General features: G+C 37.8%; 2 protein-coding genes across 4 annotated transcripts; both read left to right on the forward strand.

Moving 5' to 3' along the window:
• The first annotated feature begins 6343 nt into the window (after positions 1 to 6343).
• Positions 6344 to 7978, forward strand: LOC124156864. 3 transcript variants are annotated; one of them, XM_046531355.1, is made up of 3 exons: positions 6593 to 6684; positions 6765 to 7138; positions 7722 to 7978. In XM_046531355.1, exons 2-3 carry the CDS (start codon positions 6787 to 6789, stop codon positions 7943 to 7945), a joined length of 576 nt encoding a protein of 191 aa, XP_046387311.1. In that variant the 5' UTR covers positions 6593 to 6684; positions 6765 to 6786; the 3' UTR covers positions 7946 to 7978. The 3 variants fall into 3 exon arrangements, 2 of the variants coding, with proteins under 2 accessions (XP_046387311.1, XP_046387310.1); XR_006864414.1 differs by having other exon boundaries at positions 6344 to 7171; XM_046531354.1 differs by having other exon boundaries at positions 6614 to 7138.
• A 4179-nt stretch (positions 7979 to 12157) lies between these two features.
• LOC124156865 (elongation of very long chain fatty acids protein AAEL008004-like) lies at positions 12158 to 18130 on the forward strand. The gene is made up of 6 exons (XM_046531356.1): positions 12158 to 12370; positions 13734 to 13814; positions 14102 to 14158; positions 14381 to 14480; positions 15706 to 15839; positions 17573 to 18130. The coding sequence occupies exons 1-6, from the start codon at positions 12290 to 12292 to the stop codon at positions 17765 to 17767; spliced, it is 648 nt and encodes a 215-aa protein (XP_046387312.1). The 5' UTR covers positions 12158 to 12289; the 3' UTR covers positions 17768 to 18130.
• Positions 18131 to 18957: the final 827 nt, after the last annotated feature.

Genomic DNA, 18957 nt, shown 5'->3' on the forward strand with positions numbered 1-18957 from the left:
GAGTCCAATAAATGACTCCGCGCACCATAAAATTAGCCGTTTTGTCAACTTCATGAACTTTGTAACTCAACCTAGGGAAAACTACTACATCTACCGAGTTCATCTTCCATGATAAGATGCAAACGTTAATGTAGATTGATAAAATGGCCCTTGCGTATTTTTAGAACGCATATTTTGTTGCAAAATAACGAAAATGTTTAAACACTCTCTAGTCCTACAGTTTACTCCGAAAGAAGAAATAAAATTGATAGAAACACTCCTTAATTTATTTGCAATTTTTCTATGATCCATAATCTATAAAAATATTGATATTTGTGAATGTCAATAACTTCTATTAATGCCATGTTGCCAAACGGTGCCTCGCCGGGGCAGTGCTGGTTACCGGGAAGCAAAGTTTCGGGCGCATGACGTGACAACGCAGCATTCGTCCGCTGCGGCGTATTTTTTTAATGCCCATATATAATCTATACAACATAAAAATCATGTATTTTTGGATTATTGTGGAAGATGAACGTTGTAGACGTAGTAGTTTTCCCTAGGTTGAGTTACAAAGTTCATGAAGTTGACAAATCGGCTAATTTAATGGTGCGCGGAGTCATTTATTGCACTCGCTTGTCTACATTTTTGAATTTTTCATGAACAAAAAAATAAATATGAATTTCTAATAAAATTTCCTTTAAAACGACGCATTATTCATTATTATGGCATGCACTGAAGTCCAGATATAAATTTGCAAAGTACAGCGGCACGTCATTTTGACGCCGTCCGTAGTGTAGGGTACGGTCGCGACGTGTCATCGATAACAATATGCCCTGAGGACTACTTCATTGGCGTTAGGCTGCGGGTGAGTGCTCACAATCATGGAATACGCTACATCTATTAATAGTATCTATTAATAAACCTATTAATAGTATACAGGGGCGGTCTGGGGTGATTGGGGGCCCTAGGCTGGGACTCATTACGGGTCCCTCCTCCTCATCCCGGGCCTCGCCTCGGAAAATTTTAGGAAATTGCATGCCCGGAAATCGAATTTAATGCTGTTCTTGCTCTTGAAAACCAGATATATGTAATAAAAAAATACTATTTCACAGTTCATACACTGTAGTAACGTATTATGGTTCTATTAACTATTTAGTGAATTTGCTCTATGCAATTGCACTTTAATCTAAAAAAAATCTCAAAAATGACCTTTTCGAATAGCCCTTTCAAATAAGCGCCAGGTTCTCTTTAATCTTCTAATGCCTTTATTTTATTTATTTTATACGATATTTTCTCACTTAGTATGTTGTAAATGAAGCTACCAATGAAACCGTAGAAATTTATAATTACAAAAAACTTAGGTTCAAGGAATCTTATTCTTTTTTTGTAACCCCTTTCATATAGATGCTCTTCACGATAGACGCGAGCGTTGTGGGGGCCCCTTAAGCTCGGGGCCCTGGGGACCGGGGGCAGTCTGGCCAGACCGCCCATGCATCCATACCTCATATGTAGTGGCAAGGAAAGCATTCTATATGAATAATGTGTGTACCGATAGCTAGCCGTGTCTTTAAAATATGCTTAATTGAAACAAGAACAATGTCTCATTCGAAATATAATAATGGTAACTTCTTGCCTAAATCATAATTTTTCACCGCTCTTTTTAGATATTTTCGGCCAAGTTATATTAGCATTTTTGTCATTGAAGAAAATATTCCGATGGCTAAATTTCTTAGAATTTTACGTAGAAACTCGTTTAATAGATGAATGCAATCTTTTAAAGGCACGCGATGAAGATAATAAAAAATTAGAGCTAATTGTGTGAGAGGGTTTTTCTTTTTTCCCAGCCCGCGTGGGCTAGCGTTCCGTGTGCGTCCTTGCAGTGAACGTAGGATATTGACAGCGCGGCGTCTCCATCCATAATATGACCCATAATTACATCAAGGGTGACTGGTAGGGGGTGAGAGCACACCATAATGCATGACACATTATTTACCTAAGCCTGATGATTACCAAATAAGTATTCGACGAACATTCTTTATGTGAAGAAAAACTTCCTTCATTTCGGACACAGAACTACCACTAAAAGACGGATACAATCTAACAGACAAGTAGAACACATTAGTGCGGGAGAAATTACCGATGCTGTTGAATTTTAAATAATAGCGGCGCGCGGACGCATGGCTCCCAGCTGGGCGACCTCGGGCCGTATTCTGTATTTCGTCGGTACCGCACCGATCGGTTTTGAGGTACAGAATACGGCCCCTCGTCACGGGAACAGATTCGAACAGAACGGGAAAGACCACGCCACAGCACGTAGCCAGGGAATGTGGTACTTTGACACCAGAATTAGGCGATTGAGACACTATAACATTGCAAGTGCGAGACACCAATAGTTTAGCATACACATAGGTGCCTCTCATATACTATTTCTATTAAATATGATCTTTAACCCTTAGAGTGCCGGGGTGGCGGGGAGCGCTAATGCACTCCTCCTATCTCTCGAGAAAAGTCCCATAGTCCCGCGCTATCGCGCTCCTCATGCAATGTCGCTCTTAGATGCTGATAATTAACTAATCATACAATTGCCAATATTTTATTTTAAAATTAACTATTTTCTTCAAATTATGAAAATTAACTCATATTACAAAAACTTCGTCAAATAATATAATAAAAAGGTGAAACCACATGCAATAAAGATTTCCTAAAGTTTTTGAACATATACCTTTACTTGGTGATAGTTTTCCGGGGTCACACCGCGTTGATTCATGTTTTTGCGGACGACAGTTTCGGGCGCGTCCCAGCTCCCGTCTTCGGGTTCGGGTCCCTTCGGGTCGGGTTTTTTGGACCCGAAGACGGGAGCTGGAACGCGCCCGAAACTGTCGTCCGCAAAAACATGAATCAATGCGGTGTGAACCCGGAAAACTATCACCAATCGACTCACCGCGGAAGCCTCCGTAATAATTATATACCTTTACTTGTTTTTGAGGCCTAATTTTTTTCCCTAACCTACTACAAAATCAGCAAAAATGCCTCGGCACTTTTGGCACAGTACCTAGAAAATCGATTGGCACTCAACGGGTTAACCCATTAGTGCATAAAGTTATTTTTGTCAAATATTCATTCAGAAAGTAATTATTCTGGCTAAGAAGGTTCATTTTAACTTATTTGTGCAATTTTAAAATTTTTACAATCAATAGTTTAAGTAATACAGCCAGTCCGATATATCGGACGGTCATTTTTCAGTGTTGATTACTTATTCAAAATAGTATAGAAAAACTTGATAATATAGAAAATAAAAAGATAGCATTTAGAAGAAAAATGAGATAAAAGTTATCAACGTATTGAGCAAAATACTACTATAAAAAATAATGTACTTACCCGTGCGGGTGACTGGAAATTCTTTCAATGTCATGTCTCACAAAAATGCTTCTCAAGTCGATAAATTCAAGGAGTCAAATAAAATTTTAGTGGGGCGGTGAACACAGATATCCATTTGGACTTAATATAGTATCAAAATGTAGCGCAAGTCAACTGGAGCCCAGTAAAAATTAAATATGAGTGTCCGATATATCGGACGCTAAGAACTAATGGGTTAAAACCATGGTGTTGGCTAAATTCCTTAATTTCGAACCCAGAATTACCACTTACAGACGAATGTAATCCAACGGACAAGTAGAGCACACAGGAAAGGGAGAAATTATCTTATAGCTATTGAATTTTAAATAATAACGGCGTGTAACTCGTGGGTGCCAGCCGGGGTTTCTCCCCTCTATGACAATCGTAGCCATGTGACGCATGAACGCGGGAGATACCTCGTTCTGACGGTAATCATTTACGCCCATTTTCGGGGGAAAATGCATTTAATTTTTGTTGCATTCAGAATAAAATATTTCGGGAAAAATTTGACGGAACTTAATCAATCATTTCGACGGCTTAACTTTTTTATTCTTGAACATTAAATTTCGATTAAAAAACAAGTGAAATCCTTGCTAAGATCCCAATGAATGTAATCTAATGGAATTAAAGGATGTCATATATTTGAAATTTTCAATTTTCTCAGCGCGCTGGGACTAGAATACCGTTGTTTTTACCGACTATCGGAGCGTTACAGCGAGTTTCGGGAGCGGCCGCTGGGCGTCTTCAACGACCATATGCCCTGAGAATGTCTAGGGTGATTGACGAGGAATGAGTGCTCACCAACCTGCAATACGCTAAACATGCTTGTAATCAAGGGCCAACTAGGAAGTAAGGCTAGGGGGGTTTTAGGCGCAACTAAAGCCGCGTTTACACCGGAGTTTTAAACACGTGTTTCAAACAAAAATTGCAAACATCTCAAAAAGCGCGCCTTAGTAGACAAAACATTTCGCTGTGCAAATAGTTTTTCGGTGTTTGAAACAGAAATATTTTTTCCAATGGAAGTCGGCAAAGATCAAAGGGTGTTGCAAACTTTTGTTTGAAACGCTTATTTCGGTAACTATGAGCCGTTGAAACATGAAACAGAGACATTTCCCCGCTTCCTTTCCGTAAATTTTCTGACCAATCATTAAAATTATGTTGATGCGTAGTTTTCCGCGGCGTTGTCTAGATGATGTCTCCATGTTCCTGGGCTTCACCGCGTGGATTTTTCTTTATGACGACAGTTTCTCCGGTATTCCAACCGGCGTCTTCAGATCGACCTGAAGACGCCGGTTGGAATACCGGAGAAACTGTCGTCATAAAGAAAAATCCACGCGGTGAAGCCCAGGAACATGGAGACATCATTAAAATTATGTACTCAAAATCCTTACTGGACATTCTTGTAAAGTTTTTGAAGCTTCCGTCCGTCTGAAATTCTCCTTATAGTGGGTCGATATCGTCTCTATTTATATCGTCCAACAGGTCATTCCCACTGTAACGTAGCTCTGGATTGCAGAGACGATCTCACCCAGTAACGTCTTGGTCTACGCTGCCTTGATGCGATGTCACACGCCGCCGCGGCTGGAACAACATCCTCTGCACAAGACATCCTGAGAGGGACTGGCCCCAAGAACCAGAACGTACATAGGCGAGTAGTGATCAAGGTCGAAAGTGTTTCAAACATTTTCATTAAACATCGAAATAAAAACCATGAAACAAAAATATAAAACTTTTGTATGAAACAACTGTTTCAAACGACTGTTTCAAAAAAAAGTTTGAAACATTTTGTTTGAAACTCCGGAGTAAACGCGGCTTTATACTGGCGGGTCTGGGGGGTTTAGGAAACCCGTGAAGGTAAGCGAGAGGTGCGGGGACCCTCCCCCATAAATTTTTGAAAGATAAATGGTTCAAACTAGTGAGTTTTACGGCTGTGTGAATTGTTGGATATGTTTTTTTTTGTGAGTCATCCGTCCCCCTGATATTAGTTACAAAATATTTCACATTAACATATTTTTATAAAAAAATTCTCTGACCTTTGGGGGGTTATCCCCAAAACCCCCCCTCGCTGCGCCACTGCTCGCAATGGTTGTGAAAAATGCACTCCATATGCATTTTTGTACACTCCGGCTACTGGCGCTGTTTTTCAAACACATTGCCGTCGATAAATAAAATACTGATGAGCTCAATTGCATCAAACTTCGTATAAATGTTAAAAAATCCTTCAGCTAATCTTATGGAAAGGATCGTTACATTAATCGATCCGTTTTGTTTCTAAAAAGTCGTTTTTATGCATCTGTGCGGCACGTGCAAGCAAAATACCTTGACTCGCCCTTACTGAGTGCACAGTAAATAATGATTGGAATAAACAGTTGATATGCTATCAGTAATAACAGATAAAAACGTTTAGTTCAAGATGGTGCAAAATATATTTGAATTCAAATAAGTGGTATTTTTAAAATTAGTATCTAAACTCGGGTGACAGAATTTCTCAACGTATTGCACGACGTTGATTCCGTCCGATGGTAACTTATCATTTAATTATGGTTCTTGGACTACCGCAAAACATTCAGAGAGAAAAATACGTTACTTATACATAATTGGAATCCGCGACTTAATAATTTTAGAATCATCACGGCGAACAGACCCTTGAGAGAGACCCTTGGCTTTCAAGGAATAATTCGAGGGTTAAAGATATCGGCGCTGCAATATATAATGGCGTTGGATGACTGTAAAAATCGATATATTACATGAAAATAATTACATTTTGACGTAGTATATGTTCCAACAACCAACAAAACCCAAGTTTGGGCGAAAAATTTTAACTAAGGACGATTACCTTTTCTGAACGGACGTATTTGAGGAGAAAGACCTCAAGTAAATGCTTTTGCGATAAACTCATACAATATTGAAAGCGATAGTGATAGATAAATGACCGAAATCGCCTCTTTTAGAGAGGTGATAGCTTTCACACGCGAAATTTAAACGAATTTTATAAAAATCTCCTTTTTATTCCTTCAAAAAACATTATTTCACCTATTGAAGACTTTGAAATTTTCTTACACAAAATCATAATGAATTTGTATCTTTATCAACTGGATGAAATATGAGATCATGATTTTACATCATTTTACCAACGCGCATAATCGAAGCTCAAGGCTTTTACTTTGGTAAGTGCTTTGGTGGTTTGTGGCTTAACGTCCAAACAGGTTCAAGCAGAGATAGTAATGAAGCATCACTATTTGTAAACAATACAACAATAGAGAAGCTTCTTTTACACCGATTTTTGTGGCTAAGATCATGGCAAAACTGGTAAAACTGAGAGTTAAAATCCGAAATTATGAATGAAACGAAAATTAGCCAAGCCCAAATACCGACAAATCGACTTTCAGGTAACGGATTTTTAAAGCTGAGATGGTGACTTCGTTGAAAAATGAATCTAAGACGGAAATAATGGAAGGAAGGAGCGGCAAACAGTCAGATGACCATCAGGTGAGTTCCAATGACTCAATCCTCGCCACGAACATTTCGGCTGGGAATGGAACGTACGAAGAGAGCAAAATGAGGCTGTTTGCGGAACTGGAAAGGCTTAAAGATGTACCCAACATCGAAGACGAAGAATTCTACGACCCCTTTGAGGACGTAGCTGACGCTCTGTGGGAGAGTACGACCGAAGAGTTTATATCAACAGAGAGGAAAGTTGGCTCAAAACCTAAGACAATTCCGGATACTCCCCAAATGACGGAGAAGAGAGCCAAAGATAAAGGTACCTACTGTGTTGGACGAAAATGACAGAGAGGTGATTGCACGAGTAAATATCTTTTCTCTAAAAAGTCTAAAAATTCACATAAAGCATAACCGTCCAAGAGACCTTTCTACAGTAGATGAAAGTCATTTTAATTGCAAATAACATACTACTCAAACATCCCTCTCAAACGGTAAACTACTTTATTTGCATTTCCTACAAAGTTTGATCTTTGACTACAGGAGGGGAAATGATATAATATTATAGGGTTTACAAATAACTATGTAACATTCTACTACAAGGGGTCACGCTTCCACGACCTAAATTTAAGTTTGCCAATTTACTAATGTGACTTAATTTCCCATTAAAATGGAAATAAAAATATTAAATCAATGATCATTTTTTGTGCTATGAAACCTAATGTTGAATGTTACATCCATTCCTAGTACTGCTTTATTTTGCTTTCCAACCACAAATCAAAGTATTATAATTCCTGCACACCATGTCATTGTGAATCTGTTACATCTCACCTCTAAAACTTATGGTAGGTCAATGAGGGCCAACTAAATAATATTTATTCTGAAAAAAAACTTCTTAATTTCAGCGACACCTGGCGTTCACGTCGAACAACCTTCGAATCGTCAAGGAAACACTGAGCAGCGTGTGCGCATCAGAGGAGCTATCAATAACCCAGTAGTTGACCGTCCAAGAAGAGGAAGAGCCAATGAAAAATTTTCTGTATGTTGGGATCGGGTTCTATCTTTCGTCTGTGACTGGAAATTTTATATCTTCCTATCTGTGGTTGCATTATCCACTAGATGGCATTAGAGACAGATTTTTAAAATAAACACATGAATTGATTTTCATTGGTGTCCTTCTGCAGGGGTTCTGATATCCTATCCCCCTTATACATATATATCTGTATATAAAAGAAGATGTCTGTATTTCTGTCCAATATACATTTCCATACGGCTGCACGGATGGCAACAAAAGTTAGTACGTAGGTGCATCCTATGATACCAAATCCCGTAGGGCTAGTGCGATGCGTCTTTTTCTCATCACCGTTTGTTACGTCACGTCGTACAACTTTTGTGGTTGGATATCCTGCCAAGTAGGCACACCTCTTGACACGATCATAGGGAAAGTATAGCTCAAAGGATTCTACACTTAACTATTAATCCTCTTGGTGTAAACCTTTTAGCGTGGGTATGCGTTCACACGACATTTTTGGTCTACGCACGTACGGAAATACAACCATCAATGTTGTGGAGCGGGGTTGAGCTGATCCACACGAGGGCGTACCCAGCGAGGAGCAGGAGGGGGCAGCTGTCTCCCCCCTAGAAGCAAAAATCGCAAAAGTCTTTAAGAAAAATCAGCGCTGAATTGAAACGAACGTATTCAACAAATTTTCTTTAAACCCATAGAAAATGATATGTATTAATATAAGATATGTAACTGATATAAAACTTTTTTTCAAGGAAATAATCTCATAAACTAATAAAGTTCTGTTATAATTTTCTTAAAATGTTGGTTTCATTCACTTTTTCCATGCTAAAATGCCACTTGCCCCTCCCAAGACCATGGCTTGCCCCCCCCCCTAATAATGATCCCGGGTGCGCCCTTGAGCTGATCCCGTGCACGGCATACGGAAATTATTTATTCAATTATTTGCTGTATACCATCATCATACATCATACCTGCTCTGTTCCTTTACCTAAAATCCTGCCATATGATCATGAATTCCAGGTTTCAAATTCCCCACTTCTCTAGGGACTTATCCTTCCCGGGTGGCCTGTTGGTGGTCTAAAGATTCGGTGTCCCTTTGGTCTAGGATCGGACACTATTATATGACACATAGTGGCTTGAGGTGTTGGCATACGATATAGTTTCCAATACCACTATACTCTGTTCACTTTATCTTTGCGGGTGTGCTGGTGTGCCTAAAGCAAGTGGGGGTGAGGAGAGGGAAAGTTTCTCGACACGTGACCCATGCCTTGGTCAATCAGCAGACAGTAGGCGTGGCCTCAGTCAATCGATTTCAGGCCCCCGTCGAGTTAACATCGTGAATCTGCTCGTGGAGCACTGTTGCCAAACCTCTCCTTGCATGTCATTAAGATTGCCTTTCACCACGGTGCCTCATTCAGCATGGTAGCTGATAATCATGGGATTCTGTGAAAGAACTATCCTCAATATATATGAAATGAGTAGGTCTATTGTCACGGCGCTGACGTTTTCAGTTACAAAGTAGGGCAGCTATGAACATTTGGCAACGTTAAGTTCGCTTTTCCTCTCCCTCTCCCGGTAATACCCTTTCCCCATTAGCGAAACTTTCCGAGAGTTCCCATTAGAGAAACTTCACGAGAGCTCACCCGCAAACATTAAGTGAATAGATTATAGACGTAGAGGCAAAATAAATAAGTTATAATATATAAATAATAAATAGTAGGCTTTTTACGATTACGGCACATATTAAAAATATGCAAGGTAAGTTCATAGTTTCCTGTATACTTTAGTGTGAGTACTAAAATCCGTTAGAATGGACAGAATCAGACACGATACCTCCTTGAAATTCTTTATAGACTCCATTTTTTCTGTTGTGAGATGGATTAATAAAGTAGTTTTTGTAAATGTGAGTGAAAGGAAACTTTTTCAAATTAGAGAGAAACTTTTAAGTTTAGGAGGCTGCACGACAGTGAAATGTATAATATATTGCCACAAATAATTTTTTAGACCCAGCAAATCCTAAGCATATAAAATTTTACCGCCTCATAAATCTCACCTAGATGAATCAAACGGTATAAATAACTCCATTTCACAAAAAAAAACGAGGAAGAACAACCGCGTAAGCCGTGCTCGATTTTTTTTGACAGTGCTGGCGAAAACATGGGACGCGTAGCTTCCACATATTCATCAAATTTTTGTGCGGTTAGTATATTTGGAGATATTATATATATTTGCCATACCTAAGGGCTCAGCTAAGCATAAAAAAATTAAGAATTCTGAAAGATTTATGAAAGGCGTAAGGAATTCTAAAGGATAATTAAGAAACGCCCTATTCATCATACATAAGGCCTATAATTTAATCAACACTGGGAATACCGAGGACAACTTGGCCGAGGATACCAGAAAATTTCACAATGAATATCTAACCACCTATATTGATTTTTCAAAGTGAAACAATTAGTACTTAAAACGATTGAAACAAATGATTACCGGGCAATAAAATACATTGAGGGTATTGAGAAGGATAGATAATGGAACCTTTCATACAGGAACAAAGAATTTTGACATATTTCCGCGAGATGCTTAATATCGACACAGCATACTTTATTTGGAATTTGAAAAATATCCAGCAAATCACGTGATCAATGCCTCAATGAAATCTTGTGACATAAAATGCCGTAGACGAAACGAAAGAAATAATGATACCGATCCAAGCCAATGAACAACTAGGCAAGCCGAAGTTGAGCATCGAGGAAAAGAATAATAGCAGCCGACGAGAAATGGTGGAAAATCGACAGGGAAGAACGCAGTTAGTAATGAGCCGAATTAGACGTCTTTGTTGCACTGTGTAAGTTGTTTTTCCTTAGCTTCTATGAGCACGCAAAGATGTTGAAAGACGCCGAGAACTACGAGGCCCACAATGAACGACTTCAGAAATGACTTTCTTTCCGTACGAGAACCACACAACTCCTTGTGGCGAGCGTAGCTGAACCTCCGGTCTCCGGTCAAAGAGTTTATCCTACCAACTCATTCCTGGAGCAGTGATGGAGACATTTACTGAATATTTCAGAGAAATTTACGGTTAGTACCATGAAAGCAGTGTGCAAAGGAAAGGTCAAATTAGAAAACTCTACAGTTAACGTTTTAGGTCTATATGTACACTGGATCAATCCACATTATAAGATACCTACATTCAAAATAATGAATTAGAAAATAATATAGTACCTAAAATACTAAAATACCTACATTAGAAAATAAGGAAAAGGCACATGGTAAATAAGAGAGTTATTTGGTAGTTGAATAACTATAACTAACTAACTATAGAATAGTGGAGTGGTGGGAAGAGTGCCTGGCTGATGAACGAAGGGTCTCGGGTTCTAATCCCGGGTAAAGCCTTCGGACACCCCCAAATATTCTCTCGTACTCGATGTTCGAGTTGACCTAGGGAAAGAAACTGTCGCCTGCACCCTAAATGCGTGAAATTCACACACCTTTGGTTTAGTATGGGGTGAACTCTATCCTCACCTATCCACCAACCATCGGGCTGATTCACTGATTGTGAGTGAGTGACTAATCGAAAATGAAAAGGAGACTTCGTTGATTTCTACTGATTTTTTTCGTCCGAACTACATGTTTCGAACCAAAGAGGTCATTATCATTGTCATTGTCATTATCAAGTACAGTATCAGTGAGTGAGTAATCATTATATATTATTACAGAAAGATATTTTTCTGTCATTCCGAATATGCTCCGTTAATACTGTATCTGAAGTGATAAAAGAGGTGTCATTTTAAACGCTGAATCATCGGCTTCCGACGAAAAATTCAATCTCAATCTCAAAAATCACTATTTACCCATTAATTTGACTTAAAACTTTCAGTTTTTTCATGTCGATCACTCCCTCGACTCCACAAATTTTTTTATTCTATACCTTAAAAATTGGGTTAAAAACTCGTTAAAGCCATAACTAAACCAAAGAAACGTAACATAAGCAGGCAAAAACATTAAAAATTTATTCTAAGTGAACGTGCGAAATTTTCGCACGGGTTACCTAGTGAATCATGCACTATCATAATGCAAACCTTCTTCATATTCTCTCGTCGGTGCACAGGCAAATATATCTCACATAAATTCCCTTATAGTGGAACAAAATCCTTTTTTTCGATAAGTGTATTCCTTTGCGCTTCTTTTCAGCTTGAATTAAGGAATTTATTTAATTTTTTGATGAAGAACGATACATTCGTAGTTATGCTCCTTTGATTTCGAGCACACATTGTAATTATGATTTTACGTTTTCATTCCTTTACAGCTCCCGGTGAATACAACTTAAAAAATATAGACGGCGGAACATGGGTGGTCATCGGATTAACTGCATCGTATTTGATTGCATTTGTGTACCCGCCTAGAGCAGTTGAATCTGCAATCTCTAACCTTGCTCGACTGTACAAAATGCACGCAAATGCTTTCAAATTATTTTACGTCATCGTGAACTTCACTCAAATCCTCTCATGCTCTTGGATTGTCATACAGGTAACGCGGCCAAAAAGCACCGAAAAGTTTTTGTTGATAATTCATACCTGCACTAAGTAAGCCTATAGGCTATATTTACATTTACTATACTATACTATAGTCATTATTTACATTTGATTCGATTCAATAGTATGGTTAATAGGCTGCTCAAAATGATGTGATCACGTTTGAAGTCTGTTTAGAATTAGCTCTACGAGACTTCATATCAAATGGGACATTTTTAACGTGGTGAAATTGTGAAAATAAAAAGAGTCCAATTGTAACGAATCATTTTCGCTTCTATAGTTGAAGCTTTTATTCTTTTGTCTTTTCGAGAGCAGGAAGTCCCATCTGCCATCTAAAGGGATGCACGGTTTAAGAGAGGGTGGGTTCAATCCATCTTGTAATATCATAAAACTGCTTTCTTTAATGGCAGTATTAATGATGCTAACAGAAAGAATAAGACAGTAACAAATTCAATATTTTCGTGGTGAACAACTAGTGTTCATATTATATATATTTCAAATGATTAGATGGGTTATTTCAAAATAGAATTTCTCAAAACTTAGTCATGGCTCTCACCACGTTTTGTATGAAAATCACGGCTGCATTTTTACCCCTTTTTTGAGCCAACTAATGATGAATTCATGCTCCCTCGTTATTTATTTTATCCAGGACAAATTTATCTTGCATGAGAACTTCAGCATTAAAAAAATGCATTGAAAATAGATGTCAATTCGAGAGAACGATAAATAATTAATATAATAGAGAAGGAAGGTAAAGGCTGGAAAATCTTAATTGAAAAATACTGCGTTAAAAAGCGATATTTTTTCACCACTTGATTCTTCCCTGCCGTCAGAACTGAAAAATACTCTTTACAACAGTTACCACCATTCGGGCCAGCATCGTGTGATTCAAAACTAATTATGATGATTTTTGACACATCAATATTTTTTAGGATATTTTACGAGTGAAATATATCTTCACACGCTATGAATAGAGGTATTTATCATCAAAAGAATTTGTTACTCGGAAAGTTAATGTAAAATTACACGGTAGGAACTTTCCCGAGGATATACCTACCATTCTTATCGGAAAATACATTATTTCACAATAATACCAATGATACAGAAAATATTTAATTACAAAAAATTGAAAAGACCTGAGTAGTGCTAAAAATAAGGTCCAGAACACCAAAAATTTCTAATTTTATTAAGTCATGCCAAATAAAAAATAACTTGAGAGAAATGTAAATGTTTGTTGGTTTTTAATGAGAAGAAAATGTTTTACAATTATTAAAACGACGATTATATTTCAATTTACAACCTAGGCGTGAATGAATCCGAAAGTCACTCCAACCATAAAATTCTACTTCTCGTTCCAGATAATCAAGTTTAATGGCATAAACAATGCTCTATTCCACTGCCAAAGGAATGAAATTTTGGCATCCACAGTGCCGCATCAGGTGAGATTGAAAAACTGACGAATTACTTACTGTTCGACGACATTATACAGTCTGGAAGCAGTCCTTGGTCAATAAGTTAATTTACTGATTTGATATTCATTCGAAATTCATCGTCCCCTACCTTTTACTCGAACATACTCCGTTGAATTTTACGAGGAAATTAAATTATGATTTCAAATAGAGCAATTGAAATATTTCAATAATATTACAATATTGTGCATTCGTAATCACTTATTTTTTATTATAATGTATGTTCTAACCAAACAATCAATGACTTTTTTCTACAGATGTTAAGAGTTTGCTGGGTGTATCATCTGCTGAATGTTCTAGGAATATTCGACACAGTAAGTGCGCTTGACTTAATTATCTATCCAATATACTACACAACGCCATCATGCTCTATGTAAAATATAAGACGCGCAATGAGGACCGGTACAATAAAATTTCATTTGAAGAACGTAGATATGTGGATTCAATTAGTGAAATGATTTATCACTAATCAATAATTTTTCGTTTTAAATTTTATTTTTAGTACACTTATACTTCTATTTTTATAACTCGAACAGGTTCATCTTAAAATCAGAGGACGCGAACTGATATTTCTCCATGTCTATCATCACACCATCGCCATCCTGTGGTCATGGCTAGTACTTAAAGTATACCCAGGTAAGTGAGAATAATCCATGAAGTTCAATTGCATACGTTTCTAACAGAATTAGTATTTACAGCCTGTATATTTACAGGTCATTTCACATCTACTAAACGCAAAAAAGCAACATTTTCTGAACGATCCTCTTCGATTATAGAGAATTTAGAACATTGAGCGCCCCTGAAAGTAACTTATATAATAGCGTTAGCCGAGTTTTAAGGCAATCAATAAAAAAGTTAAAGGGGCACCAAAGTTGTAAAATATGTGAAATTGGAGTCGCAAAAATTAATTTGGAGGAGTTGTGAATAACTTCTGAAAATGTTTGAACCTACCGGCCTTTGTGGGCCATGAGAGCCTGCTACCCCGGGTTTTGGGTCCACCCGCTCTTTTGGCATATGGCGTCTTTTAAAATCCAAAAATTTGAGACCCTTAGAACCTGGAAGACAACCAATCTGATTTTAAACGACATAGGGGTCTTTTGGGATCTCTTATTCACCATGAACCGGGATGCAAAGAAAAGCTCCACGTAATAATCTGATTCCATTGGATTGGGCTTCAATGGATAGCCTTCGCATAGATTAAACAATGTTTGCATTATTGCCTTGTTCTGTATTCGAGAATGATAAAGTTATAAAAGCACACAGTGAATGAATTATTAGAACACGTTCCGCTTGAAACAGCTTTGAATTCATATAAAAATCTTGCATAAACAAGAATTCATTCAGCATTTAGCTATTCTTTCTTTATATTGGGGCACTATAATCACTACATTAGTGATATTTTTAAAATGTTCTATCTGTATCAGTGGCTCCTAAATGGTGGTCGGTGAGAGCATGGAGAATGATGCGCTAAGCAAGATAAGTTGTCGATAAATGGGAACCTTGAACGTGATGTGCACTAAAGGAAGTAATGAAGTGTATATATGCCATACGAAATTCGCAATTCGGTCATATTTCTGTATTAGTTTCTCATAAATTTAATAATTAGATGTTTGTACCTACCATGGATATGCTGGGGAACGAGTACTCTGTGTATAAATAAATTTAATGATGTGTGGTTCTGAGACTTCTACGGGTTGGGAACCATTGGTATGCCGACTAAACGTAAACTTAGTTTAAATTTCCTATTGTTCGATATAAATTTTCACTGAGCCGATTTCTTTGCATTTGATTTCATTTTTCACCCACAAAATCCATACCTGCCAAATTTCTCGCTTCCTTACCAACATTGGTTTTGTTTTAGGAGGACATAATATGCTCTTCATCTTTGGAATTGCATCTACCCATGCTGCCATGTACTCTTACTACTTGGCTACTCTTGTTGGAATAAACATGCATCGTTCTTTCTTTTGGAAATTGATCACGCTGCTGGAAATTGTGAGTCTTCTGATGATTTAATATGTATCCTCTTGTATGTATAATGAATGGTGAGGAAATAACCAATAGGCAATTATCAAGCCTTAGAATTCAAGGTAGAGAACAAATTTCCTTCTGGATAAAACATGGCTTCTTGTTCGGTTCCTCTACGTATAGAATCTGCAATTTCAAATCGAATACCGAACGTATGGAATTGGCGATATTTCTTGATAGTAAGTTAATCAATTTAACACTGACTGAATTGGGATTTTGCACCCCCTCGATCCTTATTCTTTCCGTCTAATATACCTTCTCCATTCTCCTCCACACCCAAATGGACTATTTCCACCCACTCTTGTCTCCTCCTTCTTTCTCAGCGACTGTGGCGAAGCGAGAGGGGGGTCCGGAGTGTCCGGACCCGCCTCTCGCTTTAAAAATAAAGTCTTTTTCGATTATGGAAAGTATTAAAATTAGTTAAAAACCTTCTACTTAGTACCTAACCTGTTTTCAAAAATGTTCCCCCTGGTTTTGGACCCCCCTTAAATCCCCCAACGAAATTTCTGGATACCCCGCGCCGCTGCTCAGCGACCACGCTCCCTAACCACGAAGGGCATTGATTAATATGCCTCTTAATTAGACTTTTCTTTTCTTTAATTTTTAATTTCTTTAATTAGACTTTTTTTAAACGATCCTCCCTATTCATAAATGATTCGTTCACCGTAGCAGTTCTCTTCACGATATCCATGCTGCTGTAACCGTTTTCCTTATGTGCTGCACAAATTGTTAAATTGTTCCATCCACTCCAGTAAGTGATCGCCCACCTTAATATTTAGCCTAAGAGCCATTGCTCTCGAGACTTCAAAACGACGAATGACTTAGGTGCTTTTGTGATTAAGTTTTATGGTGTTTTCTTCGAGGTGTTTACTTAGCGCATCTGCTGGTGCCTGAAAGCATTTCTTCGATAGGCTTATTAGTGCTGGATCCACCGGCAACTTCACTGATGAAACATCATTCCCCCATGCTAACCTATGTTTTATATCGAGCTCATCCCACGCCTTCCTTACCATCTCCTCTTCATTTACGCTAAATATCAAGTACGATGGTATCACCCCTTGGTCAATGCTTGTCCACCCTTATTCCTCGCTGTCTACCGTCACTTACGCAGTATAAGCTCACGGATACGAAAAGAGACGCCTAAGGGTCCGGTCTACACATATGTTTAATAGTAACACCATAGAGTAAGTGTATACTTACTCTATGGTAATACACATTATCTTTACCCGATCCAATATATGAAACGCTTTTAAAAAATCTAGGAAACAAACAGTAGCGAATATAATTTTTATCTTGGGTTTGAGGGCGATAGTAATCCTAAACAAGGCACCCATGATATTTTACTGAAATAAATATGGAATTGGAAAATAAAGAATGAAAATAGCGCCAGTAGTTGGACAGGAAGTATTGCGCTTGCTCAAAGCGGCGGCAGGCAGATTAAGTGACTAAACTATTCCTCACTTTGGGAGGGCACGAGCATACTCGGGTTCCCTTTATATTTGTCCTAGCAAGCATAGAACACCTGGTAATAATCTAGATTCCTCTCTACAAGGGGGTTATTGTCAACTTGGATGAAATATAATGCCCTCTCATTTAAATATATACACGTATACGAGATTTTAGAAATGAATGTAAGCGAATACAAATAAATGAGAATTCACAATTTGGACCACTCATCGTAATTATTTCCTCTTTTACAGGGATGGATTGTTATTGGATTGATTTACATGAGCTTCCTTTACTTGTACGGATGTCCTTACCCATCGACCTTGCTATTTTTCGCTGTTATAGCCAGCAGTATTTTATTGGTGTCATTCATAGAAGTGTTTTCAAATGCATTGAAAAAAGAAAAGCATAACAATGATGCAGAAATGTCGAAACAGAAGAGGAAATGATCACTCAAGAAAAATGCTTGGCGGGCTAATAACTATGCAACGACGATTACCTTACCTTTAAGGGAAAGATGATAGAACATTATTACACAACCAATAAAAATAAATATCCTCAAGAGAATAAAGTGACAGATTGTGCAGTTGAAGACGTGGTGGGGAACTGGGAAAGGTTCAATGAAAAATACTTACACCTATACTAATTAAAAATGCATAAACTGTGGAATCATATGCCGCACGATGAAAGATATTGTGCTCCTGCCCTGTAGTGAGATATTTACTGTTGCCAAGAGTTTTTGCCTCGAGTTTTTTGAATAGGTGACCTCTTCTGTTTACCCGACACAAAAGGAAAGTATAATACGGAAAATGACATAGAAAAAAATTATTATATATTTAATTTGAACTCTAACCATTGAAAGACGAAAAAATTGTTTTCAGATTAAAAATTGATGTTTTTCAATGAGTTAATGATGTACTGATGTGTCAATGTGTACAATAAAAATAAACAAGAACTTGATCATTTAAATTGAGTAACTTGTTATTCTTTGCAGTTTTAACGTAATCATAATTTTAACCTTTCGGTTAGGTTGAAGATAGGTTGAAATTTCCCAAAATGGTGACGTGCAAAAATAAGACTTGTAATTCAAGCTTAGATCATCATGCATCAACTTAAAAATTATAGAAATGAATAAGTCGGACCACTAAAGCCTGACACATTAAACATAATTTTTGATAGATGGTTTATTTATGGCCACGGGGATATTCACATTAAAATATTTTGGGTTCCTAAAAAATTACACCATTTTTGTGTAGAAGGTATCCTGAGTAACTTTTCCCGACTGACCGATTCTCTCATCAACGCGCAGTCTAAACTCCTGATGATAAACGCCCTGAAATGTCGAGGATACTGTCCTTGCGGCATGAGTAGAGGAGAGCGGGGTAATAGGGTACACTTAAGCATTTTTATTTCATATCTTTCAATTGAAAACTTCAACGAAAGAGGAAATCATATTATTTTGAAGGGAATGCGACTTTCCACCAATTCATTACTTTATATTTGGAAAATGTTATCTTACTTTGGGTGTAACACCTATTTTACAAAACCCTTACACTGCTCGGTATTGTCCCGAGTGCCGGGCCAATACCACTCTGTGCGGTATTGCCCCGGCACTCGGTGACTCGGTGACGGTGAAAGT

Source organism: Ischnura elegans, chromosome 4 (genome assembly GCF_921293095.1).
Source record: "Ischnura elegans chromosome 4, ioIscEleg1.1, whole genome shotgun sequence".
Classification (NCBI taxonomy): domain Eukaryota; kingdom Metazoa; phylum Arthropoda; class Insecta; order Odonata; family Coenagrionidae; genus Ischnura; species Ischnura elegans.

What these genes read in the sequence shown, in the direction of transcription:
- LOC124156865 (XM_046531356.1), top strand. Translation starts at nt 12,290, where the DNA reads ATGCACGCAAATGCTTTCAAATTATTTTACGTCATCGTGAACTTCACT. An exon ending in CATCCACAGTGCCGCATCAG is followed by an intron (nt 13,815 to 14,101) that starts GTGAGATTGAAA and finishes TTTTTTCTACAG; the next exon opens with ATGTTAAGAGTTTGCTGGGT. An exon ending in TTCTAGGAATATTCGACACA is followed by an intron (nt 14,159 to 14,380) that starts GTAAGTGCGCTT and finishes TAACTCGAACAG; the next exon opens with GTTCATCTTAAAATCAGAGG.
- LOC124156864 (XM_046531355.1), top strand. Translation starts at nt 6,787, where the DNA reads ATGGTGACTTCGTTGAAAAATGAATCTAAGACGGAAATAATGGAAGGA. An exon ending in GAAGAGAGCCAAAGATAAAG is followed by an intron (nt 7,139 to 7,721) that starts GTACCTACTGTG and finishes TCTTAATTTCAG; the next exon opens with CGACACCTGGCGTTCACGTC.